Source organism: Enhydra lutris, unplaced genomic scaffold, assembly GCF_002288905.1.
Source record: "Enhydra lutris kenyoni isolate GAN:26980312 unplaced genomic scaffold, ASM228890v2 scaffoldscaffold3, whole genome shotgun sequence".
NCBI lineage: Eukaryota > Metazoa > Chordata > Mammalia > Carnivora > Mustelidae > Enhydra > Enhydra lutris.
The window spans coordinates 24,803,156-24,825,984 of NW_019154087.1; the positions used below are offsets into that span (position 1 = coordinate 24,803,156).

General features: G+C 38.3%; 1 protein-coding gene across 1 annotated transcript in view; it reads right to left on the reverse strand.

Moving 5' to 3' along the window:
• Positions 1-1,021: 1,021 nt before the first annotated feature.
• LOC111157841 (Rho guanine nucleotide exchange factor 38) overlaps positions 1,022-22,829 on the reverse strand; it is a 139,049-nt gene continuing 117,241 nt past the window's right edge. Inside the window, exons 9-14 of the mRNA XM_022519524.1 lie at positions 21,139-21,261; positions 16,680-16,991; positions 13,240-13,383; positions 12,241-12,439; positions 11,832-12,091; positions 1,022-1,207 (exon numbers count right to left, since the gene is read on the reverse strand). Coding sequence (XP_022375232.1) covers positions 1,022-1,207; positions 11,832-12,091; positions 12,241-12,439; positions 13,240-13,383; positions 16,680-16,991; positions 21,139-21,261 — 1,224 coding nt within the window. The remainder of the gene's footprint in view (positions 1,208-11,831; positions 12,092-12,240; positions 12,440-13,239; positions 13,384-16,679; positions 16,992-21,138; positions 21,262-22,829) is intronic.

The following is a 22,829-nucleotide window of genomic DNA, read 5'->3' on the forward strand; positions in this document are numbered from 1 at the left end:
ATCTCAATACTTAAATATGGACCTGAGACAAATATAATGGTCCTTATCAATGTCCATTATTTGTATCATTGTATCTCAGTACTTAAATATGGACCTGAGACAAATATAATGGTCCTTATCAATGTCCATTATTTGTATCATTTGTATCATTGGTATTGCTGATAGCAAATGTGTACATTCCTGGAGGGTTAGTACAGCATACTGTTTAAGAGTATGCACCCCAGAACTAGACCTAGTTTGAGTCCAGCCCCACCACTTACTAGCAGTGTGACTTGGGCTAAATTACTTCACCTCTCTGGGCCACCGTTTCATCATAATGTTGTGAGTATCTAATAAGTTACCACATATAAAGCATTTAGAAAAATTTCTGGCATGTAGCATACATTCAGTAAATGTTAGAGATTATGTGACTCAGTTTTGTTTTCATTCAAAACTTGTATTAAAGAGATGTTCCACATCAAAGACTTCTAGTTGGCTGTTAATTCCTATACTTATGTGTATTTAGTATACTTCCTGGTTTATGTGTATATGTGTGTAATCTATATGATATACATATTATGTATAAACCATATAGTGAATATGATTATAGGTGTATGAGTATATATGTGCACACATATACAAAAGAGAGAATAAGAATCAAAAAAATTTGAGGCAAAATACACAATACAATAAATTGAAAGAAATCTTATCCTTAGGTCCAACCTTTCATGTTGATAAGACATTTACCTTTTCAAAGATCTCCACTTTTAAGTAGTTGCCACTTGGAGCTTGAGAGGTCTGTTTCTTGAGCTTGAGCTATTTGTTCTGCTGTTTGTGTTTGTTAAGTGTTTCCCTCAATATGTATTCTTCAACATACATTTTGAAATAATCTTGTTAGGAAGCACAGTCTTCCTTAAAACTTGATACAGGATCAGTTCATGTAGTTTGGTGGTTTCTTAACTTCTAGACCAACATTTTGTAATGTAAGTTTTATGAGGTAGTCCATAATTTGCCAGAAAACAAAAGTCAGAGGCTTCTTTTCTTAAGCATAAGTCATCTTCCCAAGGTAGTTAGCTGGCACATATCCTTTCCGCCCCTGAGCTTCAGCTAACCACCACTCTTTATTGCCACTTAAGTCACAAAATCTAAGGATGTGTACTCTTTGATATTCCTGAAGGCTAAGTTCATGGTCACTTCGTGCTTGAAAGGCATGAACTGCATAGAAAATCTAGACCAAAAAAAAAATGACATTATTGGAAGCAGGACCTAAATATTTAGACAAACATAATAAAGATATCTAAGCTTTTAGAAAGAATGCTAAGTTTTAATTTTTTCAAAGTCACCTTCCCCAGTTCCTTCTGTTAGATTTATTTTGTTTGCTAAAACATGACCCAGAAGAGAATACAGTTCAATAGGCATTCTTACTGTTCTGTGGGGAGGAGTCTAAACTGCCTAAACTGTCTAAACTGCCCATGCTTGAAGGCAATCTGACAGTTTCTATTAAAAGATTGGGAACATCTGGGTAGCTCAGTGGGTTAAAGCCTCTGCCTTTGGCTTGGGTCATGATCCTAGGGTCCTATGATCAAGCCCCACATCAGGCTCTCTGCTCAGTAGGGAGCCTGCTTCCTCCTCTCTCTCTCTGCCTGCCTCTCTGCCTCCTTGTGATCTCTGTCAAATAGATACAATCTTGAAAAAAAAATAAAAGATTGATTGATTGATTGATTTTTTATGTAGGCTCTATACCCAACGTGGTGCTTGAACTCACGACCCTGAGAGCAAAAGTTGCATGCTCTACTGACTGACCTAGTCAGGTGCCCCTAAAAGACTTTAAAATGTCAGTTGTTGTTTTTTTGTTTGTTTGTTTTTGTTTTTTTTCAGTAATAGCTCTTGAAGAATCTCTCCTACAGGGGCTCAGTGGGTGGCTCAGTCAGTTAGGTGTCTGCCTTCAGCTTAGGTCATGATCCCAGGACCCTGGGATGGAGCCCCAAGTCAGGCTCCCTGCTCAGTGGGGAGCCTACTTCTCCCTCTCCCCTTTGCTTGTGCTCTCTCTCACTCTCTCCCTGTCATATAAATAAAATCCTTTAAAAAAAAATCTCTCTTACAGAAATAGAAACATTGGCAGAGATTTTATATAATAATATTATTGCAATATCCATTCACAAGGTAAAAAGTGAGAGGGAAATAGTAACACTAAGTGTTCAGTAAGAGAATAGTTAAATCTATTCTAGACCTTTACACTAAGGAAATTCTTAGTCATTAAAAATGCTATTTTCTGAAACTAATAGCATGGGCAAATGTTTATGATGAAATGGTAAGCCAAAAAAAAAAAAAAGTTATCAAATCAGATATACAGTATAAGTCTGATAGTGATAATTTCTTTGGTAGAATTAGAGATGATTTTCATTTTTTACTTATTTTTTTAACCTATTTTATAATGACAGTGCATTAAATTTATAATCTTTAAATTATTTAAGAGGCCTGGAAGAAATTAATAAAACATGCTTCGGTCAAAAGAATTTTTCTTTAATCTCAAAAGAATACTTCAGAATTATTAGATGCATAAGAAACCCCTAAGTGTTTATAGTCCCTCTTCCACTAAAATTGTAAGATTGATAACAAAACTGTTTAGTTATATCATAAAATTAAGCAACTAACAATATTTTATTCATTATTCATTTAATCAAAATTTATTAAGTACCTGTCAAGTGCCAGATATTATCAAAGAACTTACAGCCCAGCTAGGGAGAAAATGTGCTCCCAAAAATGTACACACACACACACACACACACACAAAACAAAAAACACACCACTCACATAAGTGATATATGTGAGCTGGTTTTTGAAAGAGGTAACCTTGTATAAGTGACAAAATTGATAAACAAGGTGGATATGTCATATTCTAAGATACATAGAATGAAATAATATATGAGAAAGGCAAGCAGATTAATTTTCTCAAAATTGAGGGTCAATGTTAAAAGGAAATGGTAACAAATAGGATGACTTCATTGAGCAGGAAGAGACTGGTGGAGGGGGGCACCATATACTTAGCTTAAGTTGTTCTGTAGATGTTGAACTGTTATTTAACTTTAGGTAAAATTTTGATATCATTGATTTTATATCACCTCAACAACTCTAGCATGAGCTCCACCTCAAAGACAGGAGCATTTATGGGGTGCCTGGTTGTCTTAGTCAGTAGAGCACGTGACTCTTGATCTTAAGGTCATGAGTTCAAGCCCCAGGTCAGGTGTCAAGCTTACCTTAAAAAAAAAGGAACATTTAAATTTTTCTCCACTGACCACATGATGGTACGCAGTAGAAATTCAGATATATGTTAATTCAACTTAAAAGTTAGGCCAAAAGTCTCGGCTATTATACAAGAACATAAAAGAGATAATGTTGCATCATACAAGATACACACAAGACAGATTGTTGGGCATGGATTATTTTGTAATATAAAAATTAAAAAAGAGAGACTCCTGGGTGGCTCAGTTGGTTATGCATCTGCCTTCGGCTCAGGTCATGATCTCAGGGACCTGGGATCAAGTCCTGCATTGGGCTCCCTGCTCAGCAGGGAGTCTGCTTAAGGATTTTCTCTCTCTCCCTCTGCCCCTTTCCTCTACTCATGTTCACTCTCTCTCTCAAATAAATAAATAAAATCTTTAAAAAAATTTTTAAATAAAAAGCAAGAAAACAGGAAGATGTTATAAATTCTTAAGTGGGGGTGGCGGCAACAACAACCATCTTTTCTATGCTCGTGACAGTTTACATGTCCAATGTGTTTTATCCTCAACAACCCTGTGAGTTGTGACTTAGAAAAGTAATATGTATTAGTCATATACTTTGTGCTGCTATGACTGTATCTTCTAACTCCAAATTCTGTGCTTGGTTCATTTCTTATACTACTTTAGGAAGCAAACTCTTATTCTAAAAAGGATGTGCAGAGTGTATTCTTGTGGAAAGGAACTGAGGTCTCTGATATGTTGCTGCTGATCTTTTCGTTGTTGATTAGAAAATGAAGACATTGCTTAGATTCACAAGAGCAGAATGGAGCATCTGGTGGGCAAAAGCTTTCAAGAATACAATGCGCCATAATACAGTTTCTGATTATTTGTAAGAGCCCATGTTAGCAATTGCTAGCCAACTTTTACAATTATAATACACAACATATATGCATTGCCAATGCAGCTATAGATTGTTTAGCAGGTTGAATTACCTACTAATATAAGATTTTTAAATATTTGTGGTGGTCTTTCACTTTGGCAATGTTCTCTCAAAGGGAATATAAAATCTTCCACTTAAATCTATTTCGTATGAGGAGTGCCTGGGTGGCTCAGTTAGTTAAGCATCTGACTCTTGATTGAGGCACAGGTCATGATCTCAGCATCATGGGCTTGAGCTCCGTGGCTGGCTCCATGAGGTTCTCTCTCTCCCACTGCCCCTCCCCCAACTCGTGCTTGCTCTCTCATTCCCCGCCCCCCCATCAAATAAATAAATACGTCTTTTAAAAAAATCTATTTTGGGGTGCCTGGGTGGCTCAGTTGGTTGAGCGACTGCCTTCGACTCAGGTCATGATCCCGGACTTCCAGGATTGAGTCCTGCATTGGGCTCCCAGCTCCTTGGGGAGTCTGCTTCTCCCTCTGACCTTCCCTCTCATGCTCTCTCTCACTCATTCTCTCTCAAATAAATAAAATCTTAAAAAAATAAATAAATAAAAAATCTATTCTGTATGAAATTACAGTGGAGCATATATTTTAAATACTCATGAAATTGTAAATTTGAAGTACACAACCATATACTTTAAATACTGTAAGTGATCATGGCCCAAAATAAATTCAGGATGAGCATATTTCAGCTTTATATGTTTATGCCTCCTATTTAACACAAGATAGATAGTCAGAATGGAACCAAGTCCACTTTAAAGAGACAGCAGTTGATAACGTTGGACCATAAGTTAGAAGTTTTCAGCCTATTATACATAGAAGCTGAAGAATTTCTCCTTTTTTGGAATACTTTAATTGTTCTAGGCTGTATCTTTCTAACCTTTAATATTAATGTTTTGCTCCAGATACATTAATTGTTATTAACTTAAGCCATAAACATCTGATCCTTCTCCCTTTTCCCTCAGCAATTATTCAAATAGATTTTATTGGTTGCTTCTTTGCACTTTGGCTCATTTTATGTACAAGAGCTATGAATACAACCCAGTTCTCTATGACATTACCTTTTTTTAAATAACACTCTATTGTATTATTGACTCCTACTAAATTTATTACCCACTGTTTGTTTTTTTAAGATTTTTATTTATTTATTTGACAGAGATCACAAGTAGGCAGAGAGGCAGACTAAGAGAGAGAGAGGGAAGCAGGCTCTCTGCTGAGCAGACAGCCCGATGCGGGGCTCAATCCCAGGACCCTGAGATCATGACCCAAGCTGAAGGCAGAGGCTTTAACCCACTGAGCCACCCAGGCACCCCTTACCCACTGTTTATGACCACCAGATCCCTCCCTGCAGCAGCATTGCCAGTTCAGTATCCCCTTGTTCTATATTTGTGCACTTAGTTATTCCTCCCTTTGGGAGCCATTTTAGCTGTCTTTACTGAATCTCATTTTACCAATTTCATCTCAGTTTTTCAATTAACAACAAAAATAATACTATATTTTAATCTTCCAAAACTAAAAATTTAGCTACAAAACCATATTACATCATATGTAGTTCAGAAAGCCAAGATAGTTATATTGCATGAAAAATGTTCTTTCTTCTCTTCATCCCTCCAGGAGCAAGCTTTCACATTCTTCAGTGATCAGTTATGTATTGTTATTATGCACGTAATTTTTAATAAAGAAATGATTTTAAATAAAGGTAATAAGAAATCACCCAACTGTATTAATACCTATATTTCTTCCCTTCTTTCCCTTGTCCTTCTCTTCTTCCTTTTTTTCCTTCTAACTACCTACCTAAAATGACAATAAACACGAAATTATAGTATACATAATTTTTGCAACCTGTTTTTTACTCTAAACTATATTTGACAATCTTTTCAAGTCAATAAACAGCTCTCTAAAGCATCATTTTAATGACTACTTAAATATATTACATTACATCCTGCTGGCTTTTGTAGCACTGTCTAAACAATGACATATTAGACATGTAGCATTATCATCAAATGTAGCTGAAACATGTAAAGGTGAAGGACCAGACAGTGAATTAGTGCCAAAACAACCTTTCAGAAGTTCAAAATTCAAAAATTATGGGGCATCTCCGTGGCTCAGTGGGTTAAAGCCTCTGGCTTCGGCTCAGGTCATGATCCCAGGATCCTGGGATGGAGCCCCACATTGGGCTCTCTGCTCAGCAGGGAGCCTACTTCCCCACCCCCCACCCCTGCCTGCCTCTCTGCCTTCTTGTGATCTCTGTCAAATAAATAAATAAAATCTTAAAAAAAATAAATGAATAAAATTCAAAAATTATGTCCTCAGTACTATTTATGTGGGGGGTGGGTGGGAAGGAAACAGCACTGATTCTCAGACATTGAACTTCCCTCTAACATTGGGTTGACCCATTGTTAAAACTGAGAAGTACGGAAGACCTCATTCCATTAGTCCAATACCTTGCTTACTAGGCAAGACATCTTAGATACTGTGATAGGCATAGCCCTAAGATGGGCATTGCCTGTTGATCATGTCCTACATAGTAAGGTCCCTAATACACTGACCTTGAATCAGACAAAGATGGTGCTGAATATGCCTGACTTAAGCAGGTGAGCCCTTTGAGAGAGGGTTCAGGCCATTTCTGAAGGGAGAAATTTAAAACCAGAGAGATGCTTATGTGTTGGCCTTGAAGAAACAGATAGCCATGTTGTGACCTGCCTACAGACCTAGACACATGGCAGGGGTCAGAGTGCAGCCTGCCGTTAGTGAAAGTGGTCCCTGGCTTATTGCCAGGAAGAAAACAGAGGCCTCAGTCCTACCAGAACAAGGAACTGTGTTTTACCAACAATCACAGGCTTGGAAGAGAACTCAAGAGTTTCAGGGAGGAGCACAGGCCAGTAAGCATCTGGACTGTAGCAATGTGACACGCCAAGCCAAGCACCCAGCTAAGCTGTGCCTGGACTTCTGACCCCAGAAATGGTGAGATAGTACATTTATGTTGTTTTCAGCCACTTAGTTTGTGAGGATTTGTTATGCAGCAGTGAAAACTAATACAAATCAGGTCATTATTCTTTGGTGGACAAAAGGGGAGAATACATTAGAAAGGAAGGCATATTGGTTTGTTTTTGTTATATTTTTTGATAGATCACAAAGTCATGAGTAAAGAAATTAAAGATTAAGTCCTTTAGTATAAATCAGTACCGCCAGGTTGCAAATATCCATTACCTCCTCCCCATTATTCTCCAAGGGCTCTGGATCATCATTTAGGGAGATTCTAAAACATCCAGAGAAAGTCCATGCTTTCTGCGTGAAATGTGAATGGAGGAATCTGAATGGATTGGTTCTTAGGCACCAAATAGTAGAACGACCATACTTCCCAATTATACATGTCACAGTTATCCAGTAAACACTCCCTTTCATTAACAAAAGTGCCCCATTATAGATAATACGTTACATTTTCACCTGACCCATAAGATGTCTGATCCACTAGAACCATTGTAGAAAATGTGGGAGGCTCTTAATCCAACAATTTTTTCCTTGAGTGGGTGGGAGAATGGATAAGCAAGTTAAGTCTCTAGAGCAGTGGTTTTTAACCTATTTAAATAGAATTTCCCTTTGAAAATCTTTGGAAAGCTATGTACTTCTTTTACCATAGTTATGCACATAATCACATAATGCACAAAATGTCCGACATATTTGAAGGGATTTATAAATCCTTCCAAAGTCCATTCATAGATCCCTTTATTCTTGGAGTCCACATTAAAAACTCAGCTTGAGTATAAAAATCACAGAGCCGCTAGTCTGAAGTCAGTCTGAACTTGCCTATTAATGTCTGATTTTTAGGACCCCAGTGATGCCTCCTGAATATCAGGTATAGGCCAAAGCTAGCCATCTACCTCTCCTTGTCAGGGTCCACTAAAACCATCAGTAAAAGTAGATTACAGCCTACAACACCAATGGCAATATGTTACTTCAGTTCTGGAAGAAAGAAGAAAAAATATTACTGCCACAGTAAGAAAGGATAGGGAAGAAATGGTGACTCAAAGTGTTATCCACTTAAACCAATACAGGTCTGAGTTGATGTTCCTGATGATAAAAATAAAATCAAGAACAAAAGTCTAAACAGCCACACAGAAAATTGCTTTGTAGTGTGCCTCAAATATGCATATTACAATATACACTGTATTCTCACTGTTCACAAAAAAGATACAATTTATTCCCACTTTTCAATCACCTTATAGGGACTTCTATAATGTGTTCATTGCTCAGTTAGATTGTCACACCATAAGTATGGGGGTTAACCATTTTCTTCTCTACACCTTGTAGGAGTCAACAGAATGAAACATCAGCCTTCTGGTAAGGATTAGGAAGATCACACAAGGTTTTCCTCCTATTTCCAAGGGTTGAACAGTAGTTGCATAATTGGAAAAGCCTGAAAACCACTAGCCCAGGTACCTCTGTTGACTGGAATTAAAACATTAAGGGAAATATTCCTATGTGGTCTTCTCACTCCTACTGGGGTTTCTAACAGATGCATTGTCTTCAACTCAATAAATTTACTGGGACAGACTTTGTTCATACACAAGAGAAGCCTGCAATATGGACTCAATTATTTTAACACAGAGGAAAGTATTCAGGGATCCCACGTGGCCACTGATCCAAGCTGCACTTTCTAATCCAGTTTTGTTAGGAATAACGCTTATATGTCCATCCCTGACACCAAGGTCTATTTTGAATTGGTTCCAAACTCAAAGGAAAAGAACAGATAGTGCTCTATGAAGAGACACTCTCAAATACTTTGTTTTGAGCAAAGGAAAATTATCTCATTTTTTTTCCCTTTCTTGGTAAAGGAAACTTCTAATGGACCTAATTTGCATGAAACATATTGATAGGATTACTCAAAGAGAATTACTACACAGTGGTAGCTATTAGGAAATAGACTACAAATCCCATGCCAAAAGAGCCTTAGTGAGACACTTATTCCCAAAGTCTCTGTATAGCCATTAGTAACCAGAGCTCCACATCAAGCCAGCTTCAGGGTGCCTTGACAAACTTGGTCCTCCAATTTCTGTCCTTCTAGGTTATTGGGATAAGTCAAAGTCTACTAGGATATTTAATCCCAGCTACAGATTTTACTGATAACATTTCAGTAATCTATTGGTATTATAATATTATTTTGTTTTCTAGAAACTTGGAATAAACTAAGAAAGTGAGCCAGTAGTAGAAAAAACAGTGCTTTGAAACTTCAAGACAGAAGAGTGATAGAAACATACAGTAATGTCCAGATGAGTTTAGAATCAGTCACGACTGGAAGAAATTATTTACACATTATATCTGATAGAGACCTTGCATCCAAAGTATACAAAGAACTCTTCACAACTGGATAATAAGAAGGAGAGTGACCCAATTTGTAAAATGGTCAAATATTTGAATACACATTTCCCCAGGGAAAATGCAGGTATGGCTGATAAGTACATGAAAGATACTCAACAGCATTAGTCAAATGCAAATTAAAACCAAAAAATTAAAAACAATGAGCTACCAGGCCCACCCGTTAGAGTGACTATCATAATAACAAAAAAGGCAAGAAGGTGAGGATGTGAAGAAACTACCGCTCACAACCCCACACTTGGCTGGTGGGTATATAAAACGTGCAGCCCCTTTGAAAAACAGTGTGGCAGTTTCTTTAAAAAGTTAAACACAAATTCACCATATCAACAAGCAATTCTACTTTTAGGTAGCTACTCAAAAGAAATGAAATCCTCACAAAGACTTGTTGATACCCAAAATGTCTGTCAACTGGTGAATGGATAAATGAAATATACTATACCCATAGAATGCAATACTATTGGGTGATTGGGTGATAAGAAGCAACAAAGTACATACATATACCGCAACATGGACGACTCTCAGAAACATTCTGCTAAATGAGAGAAGCCGGCTGCAAGACTCCATGTAGTATCCGAATCCATTAATACAAAATACACCAAAAGTCAAATATATGGAGAAAGAAAGTAAATTCGTAATTTCCTGGGGCTAGGGCAGGCAGGTGAAGAGAGTGCTCTAAAATTGGACTGGGGCGATAGTTGCACAGCTCTGTAAATATACTAAGAGTCATTAAATTATACACTTAAAATGGATGAATTTTATGGCATGTAAATAAGTCCTTCATAAAGATTTTTAAAAAATTCATAATGAATTGGACAATAATCAATGTGTCATTACAAAAGAGACTAAATGGATGAACTATTTCTGAGGGCAGTATGGCAGTGTCTGTCAAGACTTTAGATATATATACCCTTTGACCCTCCAACATTATTAGGCATTTGTCCTATGTATATACTCATATAAGTGCACAAAAATAGATGAACAAGGATCTTGCCTGAAATAATTTGAAATCTTAACCCCCCCACAAATATTCTGAATGTCTTTTATTAGGGTAATAGTGACATGAACTAAGATCTATCCACAAAATAAATTGTTATTCAGAATTTTTTAAGGACTGAGGTAGATATTTAGGCGCTATTGTGTCTAAGATACATTGTTAAGTAGGAAAAAAAAAGCAAATTATGTAACATATACATATTTCCACTGGAATAAATATATGTGTTTGTACCTGCACAGAGACTGTCTGAAAAGATAAACCCTAATATGTCCGTGAAGGGTAGGGTTAGGTGAGAAGGGAATAAAGAACTTCACTTTTAATTTATGTGTGTCTTTTTTTTTTTTAAGATTTTATTTATTTATTTGACAGAGAGAGATCACAAGTAGGCAGAGAGAGGGAAGCAGGCTCCCCACTGAGCCAAAAGCCCGACTCAGGACTCCATCCCAGGACCCTGAGATTATGACTCGAGCCGAAAGCAGCGGCCTAACCCACTGAGCCACCCAGGCGCCCTAATTTATGTATATCTTTACACCATTTTAACTTCTCACAAGTAACATGTATTACTCTTAGAAAAAACAAATTTAAATTAATGAAGAAAAAGCCACTAACAGAAAAAGCAAGTTAAAAAAGAGAAGCAGTTAGTTGGTCACCACTTGAAAGATTAACAGTTAAGCACACTAAAGCTTTCTGAGGTAATAAAAAGGAAGCCTACATTATAGTTAACTTTTTTTGTGAAAGAGTGATCTTCTTAGTCTCTGCTTTGGTGAACACGGGAAAGGTAGCTTTTAACGATTTTAGTATATAGTATATGGAATTATACGAGAGATCAAAAATGGCTGATTATATAGATAGCTTAATGAAGATACCACTCTTAGAGGAATCATGGACAATTTTCCACCTGCTCCTTATGGTGGCAGTCTGCTCAGTATTGAACTGTTTTTCTCTGATGTAGGAGTATGAAAAGACCGTCTTTGCTTCACTCTGAGTACATGACAGCAGGGTAGTAATGGTAACAATTACTACTTACTGAGTGTCTACTGTGAGTTGGCTACTTTACATGTACACATTTTCCCTAATCCTTGCATCAAGCCTGCAACATAGCAATTATGGTCCTCTTTCCCTCATTTGGTGAGACAGGCTCAGAGAATGCAATTCCTTGCAAGAAGGGGCACAGAGAATAAGTGTTCATAGAGCGAGGTCTCCTTGCTGTCAAAGCTGACATTCTTCCATCAAGCCTTACAGTAACATAGAACGCTGTTAGAGAGAACACCTTTCATGATTTGAAGAGCCAAGCAGGGTCACTTCAAGGTACACATTCTTACCTGATCCTCTACCTCTTGAGAGCTGTCAACGTCCGTGCTGTTTGTTTCAAACTTTCCACAGGTACCGCTAAGAGATGAGCTGCTATCACTTATGCTACTTTCCGGGGTGCCAGTGACACTGTCACTAGCTGGCCGCGAGGACACAAAGAGGCTGATGTTATCAAAATCATCATCACCAAACCTGTTCTCAGTGTCCACCTTCTGTACTTTCGCTGGATTGTAGGGTTTTAAGAAGGAGGAATACACATATCCTTTTATAACTGGATAAGAATTAAAAGAAAGAAGAAACAAGGTCATTTGTATGGACCCTCACCAAACATTGGGGTTTAGACAAGCCCAGAGAGGCCCCTGGGAAAATCTCAATTTGAAAAAAGATGGTAGTTCTGCACATTTTAGGCCAAAAACTTACTTCCTGTATCAACAAGCCACCTGCTTGTACTCCCCAGCGGATCCTTCTGTTCCACCACAGCCACCAACTCCCCTTCCAGAAGATTGATGTCATATTCTTGGGTAGCGTTACACTTGCGTTTCGCTTGGTAGAGTTCTTCTTTACCATATGTGGATAGTAGTTTGGAGCGGTGAATGTCAGTTTGACGGGGCACTTCTGGCTGGGAGAAGGAAGGAGAAATTTGGATATAGATAGATGTGTAATAGAATTCTCACTGAGCTGCAAAGATTCCTTCTTTGGAGATTTTTTTAAATGTGGAAGCCATACATTGATTTGGGATGATTTCATTGTTGAAGCGTTGATGGAGTTATTATTGTGAAGCAACTGTTCCAGTTATGCAGTGAAAAATTCTCTAGTTAGCACATGAGGGCAGTGTTGCAGAGAAAAAAGAAAATTCAACTGATTGTAAGAAGGCAGAGGTTCTAATCCCTCTTGGATGGAATAATTTTTAATTTTGGCCATCCTGTAGACAATCCCTTGTATATTAAGCACTTGATAAATAATATTTAATTAAGTTGCACATTTGCATGTCTTTTTCTGGGAAAAAATATCGGTAAATTAGTCAGAAGGCAAGAGGTCTAGACCCCTCCCAGTTCTGCCTCCAGTGATTTTGAAAAAGCCACTTCATCTCTGGAGCTGAGGATTCCTTATCTAGAAAAAGGAAAGAGTGGAACTACTGCAATTTTGCTCTATAAAATTCTCTTCATTCATTCAACAGATATTTATATCTGTTGTCAGGCACCATTTTAACAGCTTGGAATATATCACGTACAGAACGGATAAAAAAAATCTATGACCTTACAGAACTCATAGTATAGAAGGTAGAAATAAACAAGAAATCCTACGTATAATGGGTTGGTAAATTACAGGTTATTAAAATGAGATAAGTGATTTGGAAAATAATATAACATGATTTGAACAAGAGGTGAGAGTCCTTGTCACGAATACTATCTAACTCACCAGAATTTGCACAGACTTCTTCTTTTCAAAACTAAGTTTCCTCTCAATAAAAGTGGCACCATTGTCCTTCACAAAATTAAGATTTTGAACCTCTTCTAGTACTCGATTCTGAATTTCAGAGATTCTTGAGTCCAACAGTGGTACCTATAGGGAGAAATGGTAGGGCATTGTTCTCAAACTATTCAACCATATTAGGTATTAAATTTAGTAGGGTTGTGACAAACAGAGAAAGCGTAAGATAGCACCACCAAAAAAAAAAAAAAAAAAAAAAATAAGGCAATGTTAGAACTTTTGGATAAAAATGGTCTGATTTCCTGTCTCCAGAAACCTCACTAAAATGATAGGGATAATTGTTTTTAAAGACTCAAGCCTAGGGGTGCCTGGGTGGCTCCGTCAGTTAAGTGTCTACCTTCGGCTCAGGTCATGGTCTCTGGATCGTGGGATTGAGCTCCACGTCAGACTCCCTGCTCACTGGGGGAGTCTGCTTCACCCTCTCCTTCTGCCTGACTCCCATCCCCCACCCCTGGCTTATGCTCTCTCTCTCTTTCAAAAAAATAAATCTTTAAATAAAATAATAAAAGTACAGACCTAAATAAAAGAATAAAGAGAAATAAAAAGCAAAGGAATTCTGGAAGAAGGCTTAGGAATCAATGGCAGTAGGGTCCTCCAAAGTGGTAGGAATGGATAGGGGGAAGGAGAAAGAAACTAAAACAGAAAGCATTGGTGAAGAGGCTGTGGTGGTTTTTTAAAAAATCAGCAAATTCTTTGACATGTCTCTCATCAAGAGGGGGAGTCCATGTCCTCTCTCCTCAAAAGTGATTGGGTTTTTAGAATTGTCTCCTTGAATAGACTATGGAAATGAACAGAATTGATGCTATCTGACTTTAAAGATTAGGCTAAAAGAGACTACTCGGTTTCTGCTGGTTTCTCTTGGGACACTCACTCTGACAGACTTTAGTGGCCATGGAGGAAGTCCAGTTGCACTGTGGCCACCATATCAAAAAACCATGTTGAAAGGTCAGGTTGGGGGAGGTTTATGGAGCCCCAGCTGTCCTGGTCCCCAACTATTTGAGTCTTCTATCATCATCACATCTCCCACCCCAAACATGGGCTTGAGGAAGTCTTTGAGATGACTCTAGCCCCAGCTATTATGAGACTGCAATGTCACAGAGACACTGAGAATGACTGCCCCGATCCTAGGGAACCTTCAGAACCACAGCAGTAATAAATGACCATTGGTTGCTACATGTTACCATGTTTGATATAATTTGTTATGCAGTTGTAGACAATTGGAATCATCCAAATGGCCATCACTAGGAATAGAATAGATTGATACGTAAAACCCTAAGTACTGTATGATTCCATTTTGGGGAGATACAAACCAGGCATAACAGTCTGTGGTAACACAGATCAGAAAACTGGTTACCTTTGAGGGGCGGGAGGCAAAAAATGGTCATGAGTGGCTGTTATGGAGCACTGAAAAGGGCTAATATCTAGATCTGGATGGTGGTTACACAGATGTATTTATTTGCAAATACGCACTGAGATGTACACTTTAGACTGATGCACTTTACTGTATGTAAGCTATACTTTAGTTTAAAAAGTTTAAGGTAGGAGGATGATCAAAGAACTGCAAATCAAAACCATAATGAGATATCACTTCACACCCACTGGGATGGCTATAAAACAGAAGACAGAGAGATGTAAGGAAATGGAAACTTAGTCAACACTGTTGAGAATGTAGAATAGTACAGTTGCTTGGGAAAATTCTGGCAGTTCTTGAAAGGTACACAGTTAGCATATGATCCAGCAATTCTACTCCTAGAATTGTACCCAAGAGAAATGAAAACAAACCTCCACCAAGACCTTGAATGTTCCTAGCTGCAGTATTCATAGTAGCCAAAAAGTAGAAATTTAACCCAGATGTCCATCCACTGATGACGGATAAATAAAATGTGGCATATCTATACAATGAAATATTATTTGGAAATAAAAAGAATTAAGTTCTGAAACACACTACAACATGGACAAACCTTGAAAACATTACGCTAAGTGAAAGAAGCGCATCACAAAGAGCCACATATTATATAACTCTATTTATATGAAATGTCCAGAATAGGCAAATCTGCAAAGATAGAAAGTAGATTGGGGTTTCTTAGGGCTGGGGGTTTGGGGAAAATGTAGATTCACTGCTAATGGTACTGGGTTTCTTTTGAGGGTGATAAAATGTTCTAAAATTGATTGTGGTGATGGTTACACAACTCTTGTAAAAATACTAAAAACCACAGAATTGTGTACTTTAAATGGGTGGAATATATGGTATGTGAATTATATCTCAATAAAGTTGTTATCCCAAAAACAAGGGGCTGGTTATACCCTGTTGTACAGCAACACAGTAGACTAGCATAAAGCTATCAAAGGGATGAGAAAGCTGTCTGTGCTGACATGGTGCACCCTGAGGAGATTAAAAGGCGAATTGCACGATGGTGCCATAATATCCTGGTTTTCTACAGGAAAAATAGATACATATTTTCATTTACTTCTAACGGCATGAAGAAACCCTAAACGGCTAAACTAGTAACAATGGCGGTGATGGTAGGAGATGGGTGGTTAGGGAACAGGAGTCTGTGTGAGACTGCTTATATGTTTTTATGTAGTTTTGCCTTTTGAACCAGGTAAATGTAGCACCTGCTTTTTCAACTTAATTTAATTCAAAGGATAAGTTAAAAGTTAATTAAATGCACAGTAAAAAATAAAGTCAGGACAATTAATTTTCCTCCAAACGTTGTCCATTAAACATCTAACCAGCTGAAAAAGAACTAATTGAAACAAAGGGCAAAGAAACCACACTGATTCTTTTAAGTTGATAGTAGCTTGTAAATATCATTCTTCTTCTTCAGGAAAATAGTCATAAAATCATACCTTAACGGAAAGCTAAATTACACGCAAACGCACACACACACCCTAGACTTTTTTCCATAGAGGAAAACAAAAGCAAAAAAAAAAAAAAAAAAAAAAAAGACTGGCTTGACAGTTTTCCTGCTTCTGTCTTTACACTGAGATGACCTTCTTTTTGGAACCATGTCTTAAGTAGTCATGGTTAGCATTAAAGAACCGTTGAATAGGAAGAGATACAAAATACAAATTGATAAGCTTCAGCAAAGCATCATGCAGTTTGGAGCTAAAAGGTGTTTGGCATTTGAAAAGAAACCTCCAAGAAGAACTAAGGTGTGGAAATCAGAATAAACATGAACTAGGAAAGTTTCCTGAGGAGAAAAGAGAAAGAAATTGAAAGACTGTGTGACTAGCTTCAGTTCAGTGCCCGCCACGTGCGCACACGCACTGCACATGTGCACACTGTGAGCAAGGCCGTTTCACAGGGCTGTGGTTTCTCGCAGATCCTGCTGGCCTCGCTAGCCAGGTGCTGGTGCGGAGCTTACCGGCGCCACTGTGGAGTAAACCTGCTGAGCCTCGAGGGTCAGGTCTCTGAGGAGAGCCATGAAACTGCACAGACAGTTCCACAGAATCTTTCGAGCAGCCTGGTTGAACACCTGGAGCTCCTCGACGAGCTGGGCATTGAGGGCCTCATACTCCTTTTGGGCCAAGTCTGTCTCATCTCCGGCTACCCGTGGTAGGGAGCTGTTGCAGTCCAGCAGTTTGTCATAGCGTTTCTGGATGAGCTTCTGCGGCCCCGTGAATAAGGACAGCAGGGCCGACAGGGGCATCAGGATGAGCCTCTGTAAATGGGCTGCCTGCCGAGAGAAAAGCAATCCTGTGACAGAGTAAGGAGCAACCAGTACAGGTCCTGTGCTATCGCCAGTAGACTTACTTCCTCCCTGCAGGAGCTCAGAGGACCATGGGAAATTCTGTAGCCAAGTGAAGAGACCTTGTGATCTGACATACATGGGTGGCTCAGATGGTTAAGCATATGCCTTCTGTTCAGGTCATGATCTCTCTGGGTCCTGGGATCAAGCCCCATACTAGGCTCCCTGCTTAGCAGGAAGTCTGTTTCTTCCTCACCCTCTCCCCTCTGCTCCTGTTCTCACTCTCAAATGAATAAATAAAATCTTAAAAACAAGAGAGAATGTGATTTTTTTTTTTTTTTTTTTTTTTTTGTCTAGCTAAATCTGCTCAAAAGACTTAAAACAATGACTCTAGAGTCTAACACTGAATGTAAAAGCAAGAAGAGGAATACAAAAGCTAAAGCCTACACACCCAAAATGCACTCCATCTTTCTTTCTACAGGCATTGGGTTTTGTCATTGGGGTCATCTTCAGCACTTTGCCCTTCCCCTTCTTTCTAATCCCGGAGTCAAGTGGAGTTATTTCAGTCCATGTGTTGGAAGGCAAACTCTGGTCTCTGACCACCAAGACTGTGCAAATGACTCACCATATTATTCCCTTCCTTTGCTGACAATGAAGGTAGTCTCAGAAAAGACTGTATCCTAGTCCTCCCACATCTGCCCAGTTACCCGGCTACCCTGATGGCTCATTTTGGGTAGTGGAACTTCATATCCTATACAGATAAGTACCTCCTTAATCAGGTGTTTTGCTCCTGTGATAGAAATGACAACAGAAGGCACCTGGGTGGCTAAGGCAGTTAAGCATCTGCCTTCAGTTCAGGTTGTGATCCTGGGGTCCTGGGATCTAGCTCCACATCAGGCTCTCTGCTCAGTCGGGAGTCTGTTTCTCTCTCTGCTTCTGCCCCATCCCCTGGTCGTGTGCTCCCTCTCCTCTGCGCTCTTTCTTTCTCAAATAAATAGTCTTTTTTTTTTTTAAGATTTTTATTTATTTGACAGAGAGAGTCACAGCAAGAAAAGGAGCACAAGCAGGGTGAGTGGGAGAGGGAGAGGGAGAAGCAGGATTCCCGCTGAGCAGGAGACCAATGTGGGGCTTGATCCCAGGACCCTGGAATCATGACCTGAGCCCAAGGCAGACGCTTAATGCCTGAGCCACCCAGGCACCCCAAATAAATAGTCTTAAAAAAAAAAAAAAAAGAGGAATGACAACAGAGTTACTGCTTTCTCTTTAAACACATTGAAGGACTAAGCTGATGCTGGTTCTGTTTCTTAAATTGTTCCATTTTTAGGTTTGAGATATTGAAAATAAACTTCATATTAACCTCCAACCCCATGCCAGCACCTGAACATCCTAGATTTACTTTCTTCCATTTCTCTTTCCTCCCCCTCTATTCCGAAGCACCCTAGTATCTTACGTTTGCTGACTGCCGACTTTATGCTTTGTCATATATGCGTGGGTTACGTGATTATATTACAGCAATTTAGAAGCAAGTTTTTCTTTTGTACCCTGAAAGATGTCCTAAGGAATCAGCATCTGAACAGCAGCTTTTATTAATTAAACAACCTGTGATAACTTTGTCTGAACTGACAGGAAATCCACAAGAGAGAGGAAGCCAATCTCTGACTGGTGCTAGCAATAGACTACACAGATTAAATTTGATGTCTAGCTTATAAAATAATCAATATATAGTTTCAGACTGTTTAATGACTCCTTTGACTAAACAAAGAATCTGTTTACTGTTCTGATAAATTACTATATTGTAACTTGGCTGGATTCTACAGGTAATTATAATATTACAACATAATTACTATATACATAATTACTATATATATACATATAATATGTATGTGTGTGTATATATATATGTATGTATATATATATATATCCTGTGACCATAGACATAAACCAATTCCAATTCACCTGGGTATAGGAATTATGATTGGAACAAATAAGAATCAGATTTTCTTTTAATATTTTTTTCCTGTTCAAAACATGTAAGCAAGTATTTTTCAAGGTAGATAAATATTTTTCAAGGTTAGATAAAAACACTGCTCTGCCTTTAGATAGATTTTTGAATTCTTATTAACATTTGATTTTTTAAAAGATTTTATTTATTTATTTGTCAGAGATCACAAGTAGGCAGAGAGGCAGGCAGAGAGGGAGAGGGGGAAGCAGGCTTCCCACTGAGCAGAGAGCCCGAAGTGGGGCTCGATCCCAGGATTCTGGGATCATGACCTGAGCTGAAGGCAGAGGCCTTAACCCATCAAGCCAGTCAGATGCCCCAACATTTGATTTTTAAAAAGGAGTTTCATATACTTTATTCGTAAGTAAAAAAAAAAAAAAAAATCACTCTTATATTGATCATTCTGATAATTATTTTAATTTATCATCTTGTGGTTTCATGCAAGAAGGGTAAGAACACTGCTCTTCTCCCACCAAATTCTGGACATGCTTGCTGAGGGGAAGCTGTATACCATGCTGTTATATGGTGCTCAATAAATACTTACCGACTTAATACATTGGGATTAAGCTAAAGAACAAACTCTTAAGGACTTTTCTAAAATGGGCAGTCTGTAATTAAACCCAGAAAATGTATAAAGAACTAGCCACATTGTTTCCATTTAACATACTTTGTAAAAACGTCTCTCTCTCTCTTGCTCTCTCACTCTCATTTATCTAATTGATCATCTTAGTTCAGATGTAATCCTGACTTGCCATTCCCTGGTACCACAAAATAAGATGCTTCTGAATGTTTTCTACTAGGGGGTGGGGTTGGATGACTTCCTAGGATTTGGAAATATGTGGGGCTATTCACTGGATGTCACAACTTGAGACTGGGGAGACATTACTGAGATTTAGATCCTGGTATGCCAGGAATGCTAAACACCCTCTAACACAGGGGCCTCTCAAGGAAGAACTGTCTGACCCAAAATGCCAATAATGTCAACACAAAACTGCCACTTTCAAGGATCTTCAAGATGATGAAGGATTCTATTTTAGCTTCTATATAACATAGTACTATGATATCATAATTCCTATGGAACAAAAGATACTAAATTAAAATTAGTACTACTCAAACTAATTTACCAGCCAAGTATTTCTAGGTTCAAGAATATTTTAAGGATTCCCAAGCTATGTTTTATAATTCTGTATATTTTATACAACTCCTAGAAAACGAATATTTTACCACAGAACAGAAGACTTATGACTCATAGGTAAAGACCGGTTCTTGATAAGAAGGCTTTACTGTCCAGTATATACTGTGTTAATAAAAGTCATGTCTTCAGAGAGTATCTTCACTCTTCCTGTAAGGACTCTAGACTTTTCCAGAGACTCTTTTAGGAAAATCACAGCTTGCCAACTTAATAAATCTATCATCTATCACATGCAGACTTAAACTAAATGTTGATTTTATTTTTTATTTTTTTTAAAGATTTTATTTATTTATTTGAGAGAGAGACAGAACAAGAGAGAGAAAGAGAGGGCACGAGGGAGGTGAGGGTCAGAGGGAGAAGCAGGTTTCCCACTGATCAAGAAGCCCAATGTGGGGCTCGATCCCAGGTCTCTGGGACCAAGACCTGGGCTGAAGGCAGATGCTCAACTGACTGAGCCACCCAGGCACTCCCAAAATGTTGTTTCTAATAGCTACTCAGGGTTGCCTGGTCATGATCTGCCTTCAGCTCAGGTCATGATCCCGTTGTGGGACCAAGTTGTGGGTTGTGGGACCAAGTCCCTTTTTGGGGTCCCTGCTTCTCCCTCTGCCTGCCACTCCCCCTGCTTGGGCTCTCCCTCTCTGTCAAATAAATAAATAAAACCATAAAAAATAAATAAAATAAAAGCTACACAGAACTGACTTCTAGAAACACAGTCTAGAATCCTCTTAAATTTTGATTGTAGTGAAAAAATCTTCACTAATTCACTTTAAAATAGTTAATAATGAAAAAAAAAAAAAAACAAACTGCGCCTGTTCAAATCTGCTGATTTTGACATTCGTATTTGCTTTAGTATATGTTTTATTTCTAACTCCAGAAAAACAAATAAAAAGCAGCTTTCCTTTTAACCCTGCTTTCTAACTTATCTACGAATATAAATAACTTACAAAGTCACTGCAGGGATTTGGGACATTACTGGGGGTCTCCGAATGGCTCCTGTCCTCCTTATCTTTGTTGCATGAGATCTCCTGGAGCGCCATCACACTCTGCAGGGCTAAGGGCATGGCATCCTAAAACCCAAGAACAAAGTCACAAAATGGGCAAAGTTCTGAAGTTCCATACCATTAAATGTATCCCACGTGTGTACTTCATCACCATAACCTTCCATTACCATGGAGAAATTAATACCAAAAAGAAAAAAAGAAAGGAAAAACACATCATGAGTACTCTATATAATGAGTTTACTTGTGACAATCTATTTTCTTACTTCCCCCCTGTCACTTTCTCCTACTATTCTGTATGACACCTTTTTTATTAAGTGGACTCCACCTTAAGATCCCTCATTGACCATTCTTCAGTATTCAATTCTTACTGAATCCCTAATTTTATGGTTCAGTCATTTAGCATCTGCCTTTGGCTCAGGTCATGGTCCCAGCGTCCTGGGATCAAGCCCCATGTCGCACTGCTCAGCAGCACTCAGCACTCAGCAGGAAGCCTGCTTCTCCCCTCTCACTCCCCCTGCTTGTGTTCCCTCTCTCTTTCTCTCTCTCTCTGTCAAATAAAATAAATAATTTTTTAAAAAAGAAATCACTCCTTTTTGATTTATGTCTTCAGTTTTCCTTAGTGAATTTATTGCTCTTTTTAAAAGAAGATGCTCATGTTCTTGTTGAATGGGTTAGTGGAAATAGAAGACTTTCCTGTCGATGTTCCCAAGATGCATTCACTTCATGAAATGTATACGAAGGACAGGGTTCCCACTGCTGTTTGGCTGTTATAACTAAGTTTTGGTTTTCTTTTCACAGAAAGCAGAGCTTTAGGAAGTGGTTAGCAAACGTAATTATAAAATCTTTGCATCAGTTAATAAATGAGAAAGGAATGTAACTTGGTTATATAACATGGAACTTTTTCTCAAAATCATCATGCCTGTTAACCTAATCCTCTGTTGGTATGATAATTTACCTACGCATGTAAACATCTGCTTCCAAAAATAGATATCCAAGATAAAAACTGGAAAATGGGAAGGGGGGCATTTGTTAACGGAGTTACATGGAATTTTACTCATTGTCTATGTCTCCCAGTCATGCCCATTATCAAGATGTTGCTGAGGACATTATGTCTTCTTTAAGAGATCCATTCTTTCTTTACTGAATATAGTTATACTGCACTTCTATCAGTTTGGTTATGTCTAGTGAGTCTCAACAAGGGCAGGAAAACTTGCTGGGGGATTGGAAATCCAGTGGGGGTGCTTTTTTCTTCTACTGTGGTTGTGCGAAAATATTTGCATATTGTAGTTCTTATTATTTTTTTAGAATTTATTTTCCTTTACATTGATTTTCTTTTATGTAGACCTACCTACCTAAGGTTGAACTACCTGTGAATTTCATTCAGAACTCTAAAGGGGTCATTATGAAACATCAGTTACAAAATAAATAGAGGTGATCCGTTCATCTAGGGTGTGTAATCGTATGTCCTTCTATAAGTTGGCTTCTCAGAGACTTAGAGCTAAATTTGAGATCCACACGTGGGTTTCTGCAGTTTTTATACAGCCTTTATGTTATGCTCTTTTGGCTCTTTAGTTCTCCTCCAATTTCATCTTGTGTCCCCCTTTGATTTTCTCTTTCCTTTCAGTCCCACTTTT